Source organism: Bison bison, unplaced genomic scaffold (genome assembly GCF_000754665.1).
Source record: "Bison bison bison isolate TAMUID 2011002044 unplaced genomic scaffold, Bison_UMD1.0 scf7180017864370, whole genome shotgun sequence".
NCBI lineage: Eukaryota > Metazoa > Chordata > Mammalia > Artiodactyla > Bovidae > Bison > Bison bison.
Window position 1 is genome coordinate 11,135,072 of NW_011494942.1, and position 17,249 is coordinate 11,152,320.

General features: G+C 36.8%; 1 protein-coding gene across 4 annotated transcripts in view; it reads left to right on the plus strand.

The window, feature by feature from the left end:
- Nucleotides 1-16,935, plus strand: part of RASSF8 (Ras association (RalGDS/AF-6) domain family (N-terminal) member 8) — a 139,361-nt gene extending 122,426 nt beyond the window's left edge. For all 4 annotated transcript variants that reach the window (XM_010855999.1, XM_010856000.1, XM_010856002.1 and 1 more), the window contains 3 exons: nucleotides 8,573-9,462; nucleotides 12,076-12,220; nucleotides 12,835-16,935. In XM_010855999.1, coding sequence (XP_010854301.1) covers nucleotides 8,573-9,462; nucleotides 12,076-12,220; nucleotides 12,835-12,956 — 1,157 coding nt within the window. In that variant the 3' untranslated portion in view covers nucleotides 12,957-16,935. The remainder of the gene's footprint in view (nucleotides 1-8,572; nucleotides 9,463-12,075; nucleotides 12,221-12,834) is intronic.
- Nucleotides 16,936-17,249: the final 314 nt, after the last annotated feature.

Here is a 17,249-nt window from a genome sequence, read left to right on the forward strand (position 1 = left end):
GGACTGGTTGGATCTCCTTGCTGTCCAAGGGACTCTCAACAGTCTTTTCCAACACCACAGTTCAAAAGCATCAATTCTTCTGTGCTCAGCTTTCTTTATAGTCCAACTCTCACATCCATACATGACTACTGGAAAAACCATAGTCTTGACTAGACAGACCTTTGTTGACAAAGTAATGTCTCTGCTTTTTAATATGCTGTCTAGGTTGGTCATAACTTTCCTTCCAAGGAATAAGCATCTTTTAATTTCATGGCTGCAGTCACCATCTGCAGTAATTTTGGAGCCTCCCAAAATAAAATCTGCCACTGTTTCCACTGTTTCCCCATCTATTTCCCATGAAGTTATCGGACTGGATGCCATGATCTTAGTTTTCTGAATGTTGACTTTAAGCCAGCTTTTTCATTCTCCTCTTTCACTTTCAAGAGGCGCTTTAGTTCTTCTTCACTTTCTGCCATAAGGGTGGTGGCATCTGCATATCTGAGGTGATTGATATTTCTCCTGGCAATCTTGATTCCAGCTTGTGCTTCATCCAGCCCAGTGTTTCTCTTGATGTACTCTGCATAGAAGTTAAATAAGCAGGGTGACAATATACAGCCTTGACGTACTCCTTTTCCTATTTGGAACCAGTCGTTCCATGTCCAGTTCTAACTGTTGCTTCCTGATCTGCATACAGGTTTCTCAAGAGGCAAATCAGGTGGTCTGGTATTCCCATCTCTTTCAGAATTTTCCACAGTTTGTTGTGATCCACACAGTCAAAGGCTTTGGCATAGTCAATAAAGCAGAAATAGATGTTTTTCTGGAACTCTCGCTTTTTCAATGATCCAGTGGATGTTGGCAATTTGATCTCTGGTTCCTCTGCCTTTTCTAAAACCAGCTTGAACAAATGGTAGTTCACAGTTCACATATTGCTGAGGTCACAATGACCCCACCCACACCTCAGAGACGAGGGGCTGAGCCCAGAATTGCAGACCAGTAACACTTTAATTGATTAGATCTAAAATCTTTGTATTATCTTTGATTATTTGTATTAATTGTATTGATTACAATTTTTATTAATTGTATTAATAAATTTTGTATTTAATTTGTATTAATTAAATAAATACAAATAAAATTTGTATTAATCTTTGATTCTTTTCCTGCTCTAGTACCTTATAACTAATCCATCAACAAGTCCTGCCCACACTACCTTCAGTGTATATCCAGAATCATGTTGCTCCTCCCCATAGCCACTAACGCTTGATATAAGCCACCATCATGACTCACTCAGATTTTTGCAGTGGCTCTCCAGCTCATTTCCCTGTATCATTCTGATCCCCTCCAGCCTATTCTCAACAGATTTATTTAAAGTAATACTTTGAAAATGCACATTATCATCAGTGTTCTGCTCAAAACCCTTTAATAGTCACCAGACTCACTCAGAAATATTTAAAGTCCATGCACTGGTCTTCAGCACCCTATAAAAATCCCTGCTCTACCCACAATCTCACTCACTGTTGATTGCTTTCCTCTTAAATATATCAGACATTTCTGCCTTAGTCTTTGTATCTGTTCCTCTCCCTGCTGAGAATACTGTGCACCCAGATATCTTCCAAATTCACTTCCTTGGCTCACTGCTTAAATGTCATCTTTTTAAAAATATTTTTTAATAATTGTATTTACTTATTTATTTTTGGCTAGCACTGGGTCTTTTTCTTTTAACTTTTTATTTTGTATTGGAATATAGCTCAGTTGGTAAAGAATCCACCTGCAATGCAGGAGACCCCAGTTCGATCCCTGGGTTGGGAAGATCCCCTAGAGGAGGGAAAGGCTACCCACTCCAGTATTCTGGCCTGCAGAATTCCATGGGATTGCAAAGAGTCGGACATAACTGAGCGACTTTCACTTTCACAGCTGATTAGCAATGTTGTGATAGTTTCAGGTGAACAGCAAAGGGACTCAGCCAAATATATACATGTATCCATTCTCCCCCAAGCTCCCCTCCCATCCAGGCTGCCACATAACATTGAGCAGAGTTCCCTGAGCTATACAGTAAGTAGGTTCTTGTTGGTTATTCATTTTAAATATAACAGTATGTACAATTGTATCATTTCTTTTTAGATTCTATGTATAAGAGTTGTCATAGGATATTTCTCCTTCTCTGACTTACTTCTTTCAGTATGGCAATCTCTAGTATATCCATGTTGCTGCAAGAGGCATTATTTCATTTTAATGGCTGAGTAATATTCCATTATATACACGTACCACATCTTCCTTATCCATTCCTCTGTCAGTGGACATTTAGGTTGCTTCCTTGTCTTGGCTAATGTAAACAGTGCCACAGTGAACACTGGGGTGCATGTATCCTTTTATATCATGTTTTTCTCCAGATATATGCCCAGGAGTGGGAGTGCAGGGTCATATGGTAGCTCTCTGTTTAGTTTTTTAAGGAATCTCCATACTGTTCTCCAGAGTGTCAGTACCAATTTACATACCCCCCAACAGGGTGGGAGGGTTCCCTTCTTTCTACAACCTCTCCATCATTTATTATTTGTGGATTTTTTGATGATAGTTATTCTGACTGGTGTGAAGTGATATCTCCTTGTAGTTTTGATTTGCATTTCTCTAATCATTAGCCATATGAAACACCTTTCATGTACCTATCGTATATGTTCTTTGGAGAAATGTCTGTTTAGATCTTCTGCCCGCTTGTTGACTGGGTTGTTTGTTTTGATGCTGTTAAGCATCATGAGCTGTTTGTAAATTTCGGAAATTAATCCCTTCTTGGTCACATCATGTGCAAATATATTCTCCCAATTTGTGGGTTGCTTTTCATTTTGTTTCTGTTTCATTTGCTATGCAAAAGCTTTGAAGTAGGTCTCTTAAATGCCATCGTATCCCGGAGCCCCTCCCTGATTGCCCATCCATGCACACCTGCGCACACATAGCCACACACATGCGCATACTCCCCGTCTGCTGTACTCTTATTTTTCTCTATTGTACCCCGATACATTACCTATAGGCCACAATCCATTATCCACATTTTTGAAACCTAAAAAATTCTGAAACCCTAAAATTTAATCATAGTTAGTTTGTTAGCCATACCTGTATACCTTGAACTCATTTGGGAGTAAAAACTGGTCTGATTTGATATGAAGCTGAGGCTGTTTTTAATCTATATTTATTCAATTTGGCATGAAATTGATATATTTTACTTAAGAATTTTCAATATGTTTGACTGTGGACTTGCAGGATAGCACTCTGCTACCTTTCTGTCATCCAAAAAATTCTTAATTTTTAGCATATCTGACCTTAAAGCTGTTGGATAACAGACAGTAGACCTACATTCATTCATCCACGTGCTGTGTATTGCCTGCCACTGTTTGCTTATTCTTTATTGCCATAGCTTAAAACCATGTAGTAGACACTCATACATACTTGAGAATAAATGAATGAATTTTTTAAAGGCTCTGTGAACTTGGTTGCAATTGGTGCAGGCTGAACTGTACAGTACAGACTGAACTTGGTGACCACCTAATGTCCTATTCATCCGTAAGGTTATATGATCCTTGAGAAGGTAAAGAAAATAATGTATCACATTTAACTCTTAATTTCATATATAAATGATCAATTTTAGAAAATTATGAATTGGTTAATTTTGTATCTGCTTACAAAGTGGCACTATCTATTGTAGACTGTTTTGAAATTTAGCAAAACACAGGGAAGGTAAAAGAATCGCTCATGACCTTGCTTCCTAGAAGTAAACATTACAAGCAGTGCTTTCTGTGTACCTACAGATGAGCTTTAAAAAAAAGATTTCACTCTCCATAAAGCTTCATAGTTAAAGTCTCACTTTTCACTACTGAATTGGGAATTAAATTTTCCACATCATTTAACCCTCACAACAGTCTTAGGAGAAGAGCCCTGTTAGACCCCTGTTTTGGAGGTGATGGAGCAAGGCACAGAGATCTTAAATGACTTGCCCAAGCTCCAGTAGCTGGTAAGGAGCATCCTGGGATTCAAACCAGAAGTCTGGTTCAAGAACCCCAGTGTTAACTACTGTTATACTGCGTTATTTATATCCTCTATAATCCCAGTGGACAACTGTTAGAAAATATAGTTACCGACTGAATTACATTGAAGCAAAAACTAAAAATCCTTAGTAGTAAAATATATGGCTTTTTTATAACCAAGATCATCTTTTACAGTTTTTATATTTATAGCAATAGTATAGTGTATCAGCCATAATTCTAAGTATCTTCTATATTTTCCACATCCCTAAAAGATTTTAACGAATGGGAACACATGTAATTCACAACATGCATCAGTCAGGATGGGTAAGATTACGCTGCATTAATAAACAATCCCCCAAAACTTAGTGGTTTATATTGATGTGTTAGCTGTTATTTTGGTTAATACTATTTATGTAAAGTAACCAACACAAAGCCTAGCATATAGGGGACATACTCAATGTTAATCATTATGAAATCAATAAATGTTCATTATTTTTAATGGTAGTAAGTTTGTAATAAAACCCTAAGTAAGTCCTAAATTAATATGCAATAATTCTGTGATTATGTGATAGTCTCATCAACACACTGGAAAGATATACTGTGAATGAATAACAATGTGTTGAAAGCACAGCTAGCTGCCAGGTTATACTGTGTCACTGTCATCATAAGAAATACTCTATGGTAAGTTACCTTAATAGCTGCATGCAGGACCTATAGAAAATGACTGACAAATTTGCAAAATACTTGCATATATCACTAGGAAATTTATATAATATATATTATATAAATATATATATTATATATATATACATATATGTATATAATCCGCCTTCCAGTGCAGGAGACTCAGGTTTGATTCCTGGGTCAGGAAGATCCCTCTGTGAAGCAACCCACTCCAGTTTTCTTGCCTGGGAAATCCCATGGGGGTGCCATTCCCTTCTCCAGAGGGTTTTCCCAACCCAGGGATTGAACCCAGGTCTCCAGCATTGCAGGCAGATTCTGTACCACCTGAGCCACCAGGGAAGAGACCATATGTGAATATGTGTGTGTGTGTGTGTGTGTGTGTGTATGTATTTATATATATGATACAATATAAGTTCTGTTACAGAGCAATGTTTATTGTAAGAATTCTAAACCGTTACGGAATGAATTAATTAGGTTCACTAACTAATTTCAAAATGTTTATAACTGAAGGGGCAAAGTATTGTCAGAAAAACTGAGTCAGACAGCATAGATTTTTCACTACAGATATAGAATAAGTCCGATGTTAACTGAAATTACTTATAATATGTCCAGAAACAGGAGGATATGTTAGCATTAAATTCATAAGAAATCAGTACTAGGTCTCTGTCATGTTCTTTTGAAGAACATACATTATTCATATTTGGAGTAAGGAGAATTTGATACTGGAGAAAAAATCAAATGTCAGTTAAAACTAAAATTTCTGCAGAGCATTTATAATCAGGGTGTTTAATTGAATATATTCTCATGGCCTGACACTATTTCTGATAAATGTCTGTTCAGTGTATATTTGTTGAATAAATAATAAGATGTGACACTTTTAAATGATTTTACTTTTTGTCTCTAAGAAATTTCCTAAAATTGTTTCTAAAACAATAGTTGCCACTCTTTTTAAATGGTTGAAATAAGGGCATAATGCTTCTGGATGACTCATATTTGAATATTTGAGTATATATTTGGGTATATATTTCTAAAACTTCATATTACTTCATAGTCATGTATTCCGCTTTAAGTTAGGTGAAAAGTCATTTGTTACTCCTTTTAATGATGTCACTCATACAATGAGATTCCCCTAATGCACTAAAATCTCTTTGTGATTTTCCTCATTATATGAAGTTAATGATTCTTGGGATTATACTCAATTGCTTCAACTCTTCTAAAGTGTAGCCAGTATTTTATTTTTCATTACAGATTATAGCATTCAGACCCAGGTAGCCAAAAGCTTTAAACTACAAATGCCACAGATAGATAGATATTCCTTTTTATTTGTCTTAGGCTACATTGAGATAGTATACAAGGTAGAACTAAATGTATCCATTTAATAAACTGCACTAAAAGGAGTTCTGCAGGAAGAATTGGAATCTGTCTAAATGAAGTATTCAGATTCTGTAAGACCTTGCCAAGAATAGGTATTAAAAACAATGATTATGGGATTTAACTCTTACATAAACTATCTAAAACCCAATTTCTATAATAAAATCAAAGTATTAATTATTTACCTCTTAAAAAGCTTTTTTATGTTGCTGGATTTTTTTTTTTTTTTTGCCTAATTGCACTAAATATGCATTATTTAAGAGAAAGGAAAAGCTGGCAGTAAAAGTAATATTAAATAATCTACCAAGGCATTCTCATGGAGTAGCAGTACCATTAAGCATTGGAAGAATCAGCTTTATATATAATTATGACTCAGTTACAGGCCTTAAATTTTTTAATTTCGTTCATACAGTGTAATTATTCAGTTTTCTTTTTAAAGACGCTTCATGGCCTGGTAGGATTAGAGAACATTCTACTGGTCTTGTCTAACCCTTCGTATAGACTGGTGAGGACATGGGGTCCAGGTGGCAGGAGAGAGATCCTAAATAAGAGTCGCTGACAGACACCGGAGCCAGGAACACACAGTGCTGTGCGCTTTGAAGCAGTGCATGTATGTGGGGCGAGTGTAACCTTGAAGATTGGTCATGTGGTTTTTCTGTGGGTAATTACAGTCATTTTTAACCTGAAAATCTTAGAACATTTTTATTCCAGAAAGCCAAATCCAGGGTGCAAAGACATTTCAGTCTCCTTGTTTGCCCAGGTATTTCGATAATAGTAACAACTAATGACGCCAGTGATAAAGAATCCGCCTGCCGGTGCAGGAGGCACAGAGACGTGGGTTCGATCCCTGGGTTGGGAAGGTCCCCTGGAGTAGGAAATGCAACCTGCTCCAGTATTCTTGCCTGGAAAATCCCATGGATAGAGGAACCTGGCGGGCTGCAGTCCATGGGGTCGCAAAGAGTTGGACACACACACTGACTGTCAGAACCTGTGAGGTGCTCCTGCCCTCCCCATTGTAGAAGTGAAGGAATGCTGCTCATCCATTCAGTAATTTACCCAAAATTAAAACTCCAGTCTGTTTGCTTTCAAATCTTCCAAGTTTTCAGCTGCATCCAAAATTCAGGTTTCCTTAAAGAAGATCACACACATATACTTAGAGCAATGTCATTTTTCAGCTTTTGAATTGCATATGTGGATGTTCATATGTGACATATCCAGATTTCCATTTATTGGACCAGTAGTTGAGGAAATACTGCTACTGGTCCAGAAGTTCATGAAATTAAAAAAGAAAACACAAAAAATAAATCTGTAGCTGTATATGCCAGTATTATAATTGCTAGATGGCAGGGTGAGGTTTTCTGGTAATAATATTAACTATTAATGGATACTTTTTAAAATTGAGATATCATTAATATATAGGGGCTTCCCCGGTTGCTCAGGGAGACCTGAGTTCGATCCCTGGGTTGGGAACATTCCCCTGGAGAAAGGAATGGCTACCCACTCCAGTAGTCTGGCCTGGAGAATTCCATGGACAGAGGAGCCTGGCAGGCTACAGTTGATGGGCTTGTAAAGAGTCAGACATGACTGTGCAACTTTCACTTTCATTGATATATAACATTAGTTTCAGATGTCTAATGGACATTTTTCACAAATTAATATCCATCTGACCCACACATCTTAAATGGAAATATTTAGGAAGTGTATTCAAACTAGTGACAGAAAGTCTTCTGAATGTTTATCTTCCATAATTACTGTTGTATTCAGTATATTTTAGTATAAATATAATTTTATTCTATTTTTGTTCTTTAATAGTATCATTCTGCCTTGTTAATTTTTTTTTAAAGACTCTTTGAAGTTATTATTTATCAAAAGTGAACAGGACTTCTCTTCAGGTCCCACTTTTTATATGAAATTGTTTTGAAGGGTTGTTTTCATTGAGGTGATTTTTTTTTTTTATTTGCCACAGGTGTACAGGAAGGTGAGGGCAGAGGAAAGGCCTGTCCAATGCCTGTTAGCTGAGTAGCAGGTGCTCCATTGGCTCCATGTCTCCCTTCAGGAGGAGAAACAGGGGCCCCAAGCTTCCCAAGTCCTGATGTGCAGGGAAATTAGTGGGATTCACCAAGTAGACATTTGCTCGAGTTCTGAAGTCCTTCCTGGTTCCTGGAACCAGGTCCTGGCTTCCAGCAGAACTCTCTAGTGATCTCCTTAGTTTCAACAGGAGGTCTTGCCCCAAACGAGGTCGGGGCAGTCAGACAGGAAGATAGGTTAAGATTCTCATTGAGGTTTAAAGTATAAAGATGATTTTCTAAAGCAAGTCTGAAGGGTATATGCAATTCACATCCCATATTTTATGTGTTACATATCTTAAGGAGTTCAGTATCTTCGAGTGAAGTTTTTAAAGGCATCATAGACTGGAATGTGATACTTACTGAGAAAACACAATTATCCAATAGGTCCTCTGTTTGGAGGCATTATTTTAGCTATTACATATCTCATCTTGAAAATTTATTTTTGTCTTTTTTATCTAGGTCGAACTGGAAGGTACACGCTTATAGAAAAGTGGAGAGATACTGAAAGGCACCTAGCACCTCATGAAAACCCTATCATATCCTTAAACAAGTGGGGGCAGTATGCTAGCGACGTACAGCTGATCTTACGTCGCACAGGGCCATCTCTCAGTGAGCGACCCACGTCGGACAGTGTGGCTCGAGTTCCTGAAAGGACTTTGTACAGGCAGAGTTTGCCCCCCTTAGCTAAACTGAGGCCTCAGATTGACAAAACAATCAAAAGGAGAGAACCTAAAAGGAAATCATTAACATTTACAGGAGGTGCCAAAGGATTAATGGACATTTTTGGAAAAGGTAAAGAAACTGAATTTAAGCAAAAGGTGCTGAATAACTGCAAAACAACCGCAGATGAGTTGAAGAAGCTGATCCGTTTGCAGACGGAGAAGCTCCAATCCATTGAGAAAGAGCTAGAATCAAATGAAATAGAAATACGATTTTGGGAGCAAAAATATAATTCTAACCTTGAAGAGGAGATAGTCCGCCTGGAGCAAAAGATCAAAAGAAATGATGTAGAAATTGAAGAGGAAGAGTTTTGGGAAAATGAATTACAGATTGAACAGGAAAATGAAAAACAGCTGAAAGATCAACTTCAAGAAATAAGACAGAAAATAACAGAATGTGAAAGCAAGTTAAAGGACTATTTGGCTCAAATTCAGACTATGGAAAGTGGTCTTGAAGCAGAAAAATTGCAACGGGAAGTCCAAGAGGCACAAGTAAATGAAGAAGAGGTTAAAGGCAAGATCGGTAAGGTCAGAGGGGAAATTGACATTCAAGGCCAGCAGAGCCTAAGGCTGGAAAATGGTATTAAAGCTGTGGAAAGATCTCTTGGCCAAGCCACCAAACGATTACAGGTAAGAACCTTTTTATAAAAAGAATGGTTTTTTTTTAATCTGTTTAAAAGAATATCTTTTGGCATCTTCTTTAATGATTATTCATTTTCCCTTACATTTAGAGTTAGAAACCTACCTTGGTTTATAAGTTTCTTAGAATTTCTGTGACTTATGACAATGCTAAGATAGGAGACTAAACCAAAGATGAGAGCTGGAGCCACAGGTCCTTTTCCATGAGAGCAGCTTTCTTAACTGTGGTAGTGGCAGCACTAGGTAATTGGAGACAGGAGATGAGAACCTCAGAGCAGGTGTGGACACTAATGAGGAGGTAGTGAATCTGACCTCCTCCTTTTAACAGTAGGGAAACCAAAGCTAAAGAGATCACCGAGAAGTGGTTCACAAAGGCTGTGTGGCTAGCTGTCTGCGTATGTAATCGCCTCTCCTTTGTTACTAACCACGTCTTCTCTCCTCTCCAGAGGGGCAGGTTCCTCCCTGACTTTTTCCCATCTCTAAAGCACATACAGGAACGTTTATATTTCACACTCAGACCACGATCACTCAGCTTATATTTCTTGGATGCCTATTCTTGGAAAGACAATGTGGTGGTAAATGTTACGGGAGTTGCAAAGAGGTATCAGTTTCTAACAGCTGAAATGAGGAGACACAATTGATTATAAAACGGTTACTTAACATTTTTTTAAAGATTTTTTGGCAGGGGGGATGTGGACCATTTTTAAAGTCCTTTTTGAGTTTGTTACAGTATTGCTTCTGTTTTATTTATTTATTTATTTTTAGTGTTTTGGTCAGGAGGCATACCAGGGACAGAAGTCACACTTAACCACTGTGGTGCCAGAGAAGTCCCTGGCTACTTACATTTAAACTGAAGTTAAGTAATATTCAGTAAAGCTGTTTAAAAATATTAAATAAAGTTAAATTTCTGTTTTAGTCATATTTGGCCTCTTTTCAAGTGCTCAGTAGCACATGTGTTCCGGGGCTCATTTTTTGGACAGTGCTGGCTTAGAAGCTCTATAATCATGGATCAGAGAGTGAACCGTGAGGCTTCAGGGCACAATGGTTAGAAATTCAGACTGTGTGTAGTAACAGCATCTCCAAATAGCACCCGTGCACATTGGAGTTTGAGAAGAGATGCTTTAGAGGAGGAACAGTTCCACAAGCAGAGAAAGCTGAGGTTTCAGGAAGAACTGATAGGATTTCCTGTCTCTGCAATTCATTACGGTAAGAGGTAGAACTACCACCAAAATTTGGAAAATCAGGAATTTCTCAGTAATAGAAGGTTGTTAACCTATGATTGGTCAGTATTGTACTGTTCTGTTCAGTTGCTCAGTCGTGTTCGACTTTTTTGCAACCCCATGGGCTGCAGCATGCCAGGCTTCCCTGTCCTTCACCATCTCCTGGAGTTTGCTCAAACTCACATCCATTGAGTCTGTGATGCCATACAACCTTCTCATCCTCTGTCAGCCCTTTATTTAGACACTTAAGGGTACATTTGGAAATAATATTGCCTTGATATTACATACTAATTTATGAAAATTGTTATTAGTAAACCCCACTTCCTGTGAAAAGTATCTGAGAATCAAATTACTCAGATATCTCCAAGTACCCCCTACACTCAAAGTAGCAAAAAACAACCACTCCTTTCTCTTTTCTCTTCCCTCCTTACTGGTTCTTCAGACTCACCCAGCTTAGATGAGGCCCTGCTGCTTTTCCTTAACAGTGCCCTAAGAGAGAAAGAGAAGAAAGTGCATTTGAATAACAGAATGCCTCTCCTTGCTTTTGGAGCTTTCTGGCCATCCAAGCTTGTTCTTCTTACTTTAGAGCTCTTCAGTTCACAGACCTGCTTGTCAAGGATTTAAAAACCCCAGAGTGGAAATCTTGCTTTCCTTGTGCTCTAACATAAATCTCAGTAAAGCATTTCATGAAAACTTAAAAACAGTTTAAAAAAAAACAAGGAGCCCAAATCTCATGAACCAAATGACTATTAATTTTGCTGTATATTATCAAGTAGATGGGCTTCCCTTGTGGCTCAGTCGGTAAAGAATCTGCCTGCAGTGTGGAGACCTGAGTTCAATACCTGGGTCAGGAAGATCCCCTGGAGAAGGAAATGGCAACCCATTCCAGTATTCTTGCCTCGAGAATTCCATGGACAGAGGAGCCTGATGGGCTACACACCATGGGGTTACAAAGAGTCAGACACAACTGATTGACTAACACTTATTATGAAGTAGATAATGGGGAAGTATAGTTATGAAGAGCTTAGCAAGATTGCTGTAAACACTGGGATAGATGGAATCCAGTATTTTATTCATGAAAGTCTGTAGACAAAGATTTATTTCATCAGGTCCATAGTGTACTCCTAGCAGAGGAAGGCATGACATTTAAAAGCACAAACTGAAGAAGCTGTTGTCTTTTACTTGCCTATTTTGTGGCCCATGCCTCAGAGTGAGCTTGACCTCCTCGGCCCAGTATGTCAATATAAACCGGGTTTGTTACAAGCACTCTTGTGAAAGTGAGCATCCCACATTTAAGCCTGTAGCAGGTAGACAGTGACCAGGATGTCTGTAGCTGGCCAATAGTGAATCCTCAAATTTTAGAAAAAATTTAACTTCCGTCTAGGACAAAGAACAAGAATTGGAGCAGTTGACCAAAGAGCTGCGGCAAGTCAACCTCCAGCAGTTTATCCAGCAGACAGGGACGAAAGTCACCGTTCTGCCAGCGGAACCCATTGAAGTGGAGGCCTTGCATGCAGACATAGAAAGGGGTAAGATTTGAGAAACTATTTTTTCAAAACTTGATGTTCACTGTTAACTTTGAATAAACTGCTTACATTTGGTTGCAACATTCTCCTACTACTCAAAGCTGATTCTTGGGTCACTTAAAGAAAATTTTTTCTGGGAAGAATCAATAATATTTATGTTATTTATTTACTTAGATGGGTAGATATCCTATCATTAATTTTAAACTGTTTCCTTGCAAACTTTTCCTGAAATATGTGTGAGCCATGGTCTATTAAATTGAGTGGTAACTTCTCTCTGTTCCTAAAGCCCCTTCTTCCTCTCCTAAAAGTCTTTGTTATTAATTTGTGCTGGTATTTAAAAGACAGTTCTAAATCTGCCTATGCATATGATATGAGCAACCCAGAAAGAGAGGCACAGTGCTCACCGTTTTCAAAAGATCATGAACTCATCAGATGACTGGAAACTATTTTATCAACTGAGAGGGTCAAGCAGACTCAGCCTGTCCTCTCACCTAGAACCTATGGGGGTGCAGTCATTACTCTGTATCACTTGGTTCTTGAGAACAGGGAGAGTTCTAATTTCTCATATCCAGGTCACTGGTGCAAACATCAAACGATTTTCTCTGTTTCTTGTTTAGAGGCACCATTCCAGTCCGGGTCTCTGAAGCGGCCTGGCTCCTCTCGGCAGCTCCCCAGTAACCTGCGTATTCTACAGAATCCTATCTCATCTGGTTTTAATCCTGAAGGCATATATGTATAACATTACCTGTCTTCAGGGTGGAGATCCAGTAAAGGTACCAAGGACGGTGAAGATTATTCCTCCTTTGATTTTGTGCCAATGATGAACAGAGGATCTGTTTCACAAGCCACCGTATCTTTTTTCTGTCCTAAGTTGCATACCACTTGGAGCCATACCCTGTGCACTGATGCTAAAGAACAAAGAAACTGTGTTTTCACACGTCCACAGTGTTGACGTTTTTGTCCAGCAGCTGTAATGCCAAGCCTTCATTTTTATTTGTAGCATTTTGAGAGCATTAGGAAAGTATTATACAGTGTGCATACATAAATAAAACCGTGACTTAAGAGTGAAGAGAAATATGTGACTGACTTAGTTTATTTATTCCATGTAATCAATTAATGAGTGAATGTTGATGTTTTAATATTTTTTATTAATACTTATCCTGTGACTGAATTACATTATATACCGTGTGATAATGACTTTGTGTGCATGTCGCCAGACTCCACGCATTGCTGATTTACAGCTCCACAAGTGTCATAGGATGCTCTGCCATTGTGAACCCATCCTAGCCACTGCTTAATTAGGTGAGAGAATTCAGGTTTTCTTTTTAATCTGAAGTTTAATCTTTCCTTTACAGTATTTCCAGCATAGGAATGACCGCATACAAAAATGGAAATATTTTCATGAAGTAAATTTTATATATATGTTTAAAATGTTTGCAGTGCTTCAGACACTGTTGAATAAAAATATACTTGTTGAATATCTCTCCAAACAGGCATGGGGTTTCCCATAACATGAGGTGTTTTGTTTCTGCCCTGCCTTTTATTTTAGTCTCATGGATCCTCAGAGTTGCCATAATAGACACATTAGAGATGTCTGAGGATATTTTCAGGAAGGTTGCTTTAAGTGATATATTTTTTAAAATAACCCACTTTGTATGTATGGTCTATTGCTGAAAGCACCCTGGATAAGTTATTGCTTGCACATAATTTACTGTGTACATTATAAACGGTTGCAATTTCTCCAGTCATTTAGACAGAAAGTAGATTGGAGTTAGGTACTTTTTACTAAGGAAATAAAGTTAAATTCAGTGTTCGTTTTCATTAATTTTCAGTTTGACTTTTACAGGACATGAAGCTCCCTTTGTGCATATATTTTCTTATTTATAAAACCAAAAATGAGTCAACACCCTTCCCATGAGTACTGACCTAACTGAGATGCACCAGATTATCTGGATGGATGTGGTCAGATACCTAGCCATTTTTACATTCCCTCTGATCAGAATTTGGTACAATATAATTTAGACTTTATTCTAAAATTTAAAATAGTTTTTAATTCTGAGGAAAACATATTGTCTGTATTATTGACATGCAACAGAATAACAGTGGGTTAGTATATTAATGCCATGGTAACAATAAAAAGATGTAAGTTATACGCTATGCATGAGGGCAACTTTGGATGTTTTAAACATATTTGACTTATTTTTGGTTTAATGAATGCTAAGAATGCTGCTATATTTAGGTTTCCAGTGAAAATTTTTAAGAATGGCTATGACAATATATAGAAGCTTCTGAACTGAAAGTAATAATGCATAGTTGCCTTTTCTAGTCCAGCTAAATGGCAGACCTCAACTAAAGATATTTTCTTTGGGTTCTTAGAATTATCAAGTTGACTTTGCCATTATACTGTTTTTCAAAAAAACTTGATAAATCAATGATTCTTACCTAATAACCACAACCTATACACATTTGCTCTCAGTTTGTAATAGTTATTTCATATCTATATATATTTAAAAATTAGAATTAAAAAATCAAAATAATTTGTAGATTTTCTGATAATAATGGTTTATGTATGCCCGATATATGCCTTATTTTTAAAAGGTTCCATTCTATACTGGGTCATTTTGTTATTGTTGTTCAGAGAATTGAGATCTTATTCACAAAGAAAAACAATTTTTATAAATTGATTACATTCTATTTAAATCAAAACGTTAAACTGAAGACATATTAGACTTTGCAATTTTTCATTGCAAAGATGCCTGGGCATACCATGAAAAACACAAAGTCAGGATCCAACTCAATTGTTGTCAATTATTATCAGCATTAACCTAATAACTTTAAAGAAAGGCTGGCCGGATCCTGACAGTTCATCTGAATTTTCAAGCTGCCAAATAATCTTCACAGATCTAATTACAGATAGAAATACTATTTCCTAGATAAGAAGATTATATAAATGTGAATTTGATTAATACAATGAGCAACTGTACTTTTTAATCAGTTATATAACTTCTGGAAGTACATCTCTAAGAAATCTTTTCTAAGCCTTTTTTTAAAATAGAGGAAAGAAAACTCATCTCCCTAGAACATCTTAAAAATATCTTAGTCTATTTCTGATCATTTTTATCTATTGTAAATATAATGAGTTAGATTAGGTACCACATCTTTGGATATATTTCAGAGAGGGGAAGTGGGCACTGGTATGCAAAAATGCTAAATAGAAAATTTTGCATCTGGGGGAATATTCAGTTTCTGAATACTAAATTAGATTATAAGTTTTTTTAATTATTATTACACTGAAAGTTGTTTTATTGTGATTTTCTACAGGTATTAAGTACATTAGAAGATTTTTTTTCCTTACCAAGGGATAATTTAAAATACTATTAGTATATTTGACCCTTTGGAGTGTTTGTCATCCTCAGAGAATGATCTGTAGTGGGTTGCCTCAGTCCTTTTTTTTTCTGATGAAATATTTTGGTTAGCTTTTTTTTTTCCCTGATGCATGGGGAATTTATATGTGAGATTTCGGTTGGTGTTAATAGGAGTTACCCAATTAATTAATTCCCTCAGCCATCACTGAGCTAGTCATCAATTTCTGTAGTTCAGATTAACTGTAGATGAGAGCTAAAACAAGACTAAGATAGTAAAAACACAGAACTTACGGTGTGAAATGTGAATATTAACAATGTGTAAGAAGAACAAAAAAGCACTCGCTTCCAGAACATAAATACGTGTTGTACCTGCACTAAAAGAATATTTTCTTTGTGAATAAGAGCAAAGTGGCCTTTCAAGAAAAGAAACGTCATTTAAATCCACTTCTGTGAACACCTTTCCAAGTTAGAACTATAATAACAGATTGAGGAAGTAACATGGAAAAGGAAAAAAAAACTCTTGACTTCAGGTGTGCAAAGGGCATGAGCAGATGGACGGTTCCCTGTGTACATTGCCTTGGAAAAATTGGGCCTTAATTTATATGTAAATAACAGTGCTGTGCTCGCATCCCTCTTCTACCTAAAGTTGTCTTTATTAGTCCATATGGTATTAAAATTTAGCTCGTTAAGTCTTACTTTTATATTATGTCAGGTTTTTTTTAAGTTGCATGTTTATGCTGTTTGCTGCAGTGTTTCTCAGTTTGGGTTGAAGGCCATCAGCTGTATGGAGAAGACAAAACAATCACTATTGATTCAGTATTGCTGCTTTACGTTTCCAGAATAAGCTTTCGATGCCAGGACAGTGACTGCTTGAAAGCTGCAGGAGCTCTATTCCAATGCATTTTATATATTTTTAGAAACCAAATAAATGCAGATAACTATTTAGTATACTAATTATATTAAACCAGCAGAAATATAAAGGCAATAAAGTATATACATATATATATGGGGGGAGGGGAAAGGTTAAAAAAATAGGTTTACAGCCAGACGCAGTGATAAGCCCTAAATGTATTTCTCAATCTGTCTTTCTTTATTGACCCGAAGAGGATTTGAGTTGCTGCAGCTTTAAACAGAAAATTGCCATGTTCACCTACTATGAACCCATAAGTATGCTTTTAGTACTGCTTTGCTTATGTACAAGTAAAATACCTGTAATCTGTATTATATGTAATTATTTCTTTTCTTTTGACTGTCATTTCAAAATGTATATTTTCTGATAATTATCATGAGCTGTAAAACAAAGGATCAATATCTGATATTCTCCCAAATAATAAATTTTCAGGATTCACTGGGGCATTACAATTGCTGGCTTGTTTCTTTAATATTTTAAAATATAATTTTATTTCCTTTAAAAAAAAAAATGCCCAAGAGAAAAGGTCTGCCTAGCAGTGACACAGAGTTACATTTTTCTAAAAGTAATGTTAATTATTATAGGTAAGGCATTACCTCTTGCTGCCAAGACAGCTGCTTCATCTAAGTGAAACTGAATTAAACTAATATGCCTCGCTTTTATTTCAAAAGTAAAAGAAAAATTATGTATTACTGTAGCTCTGTATTCCCAAATCTCTTTAAAACCACCAGTGAAAGGAAGAGAAAGAACAATTCAG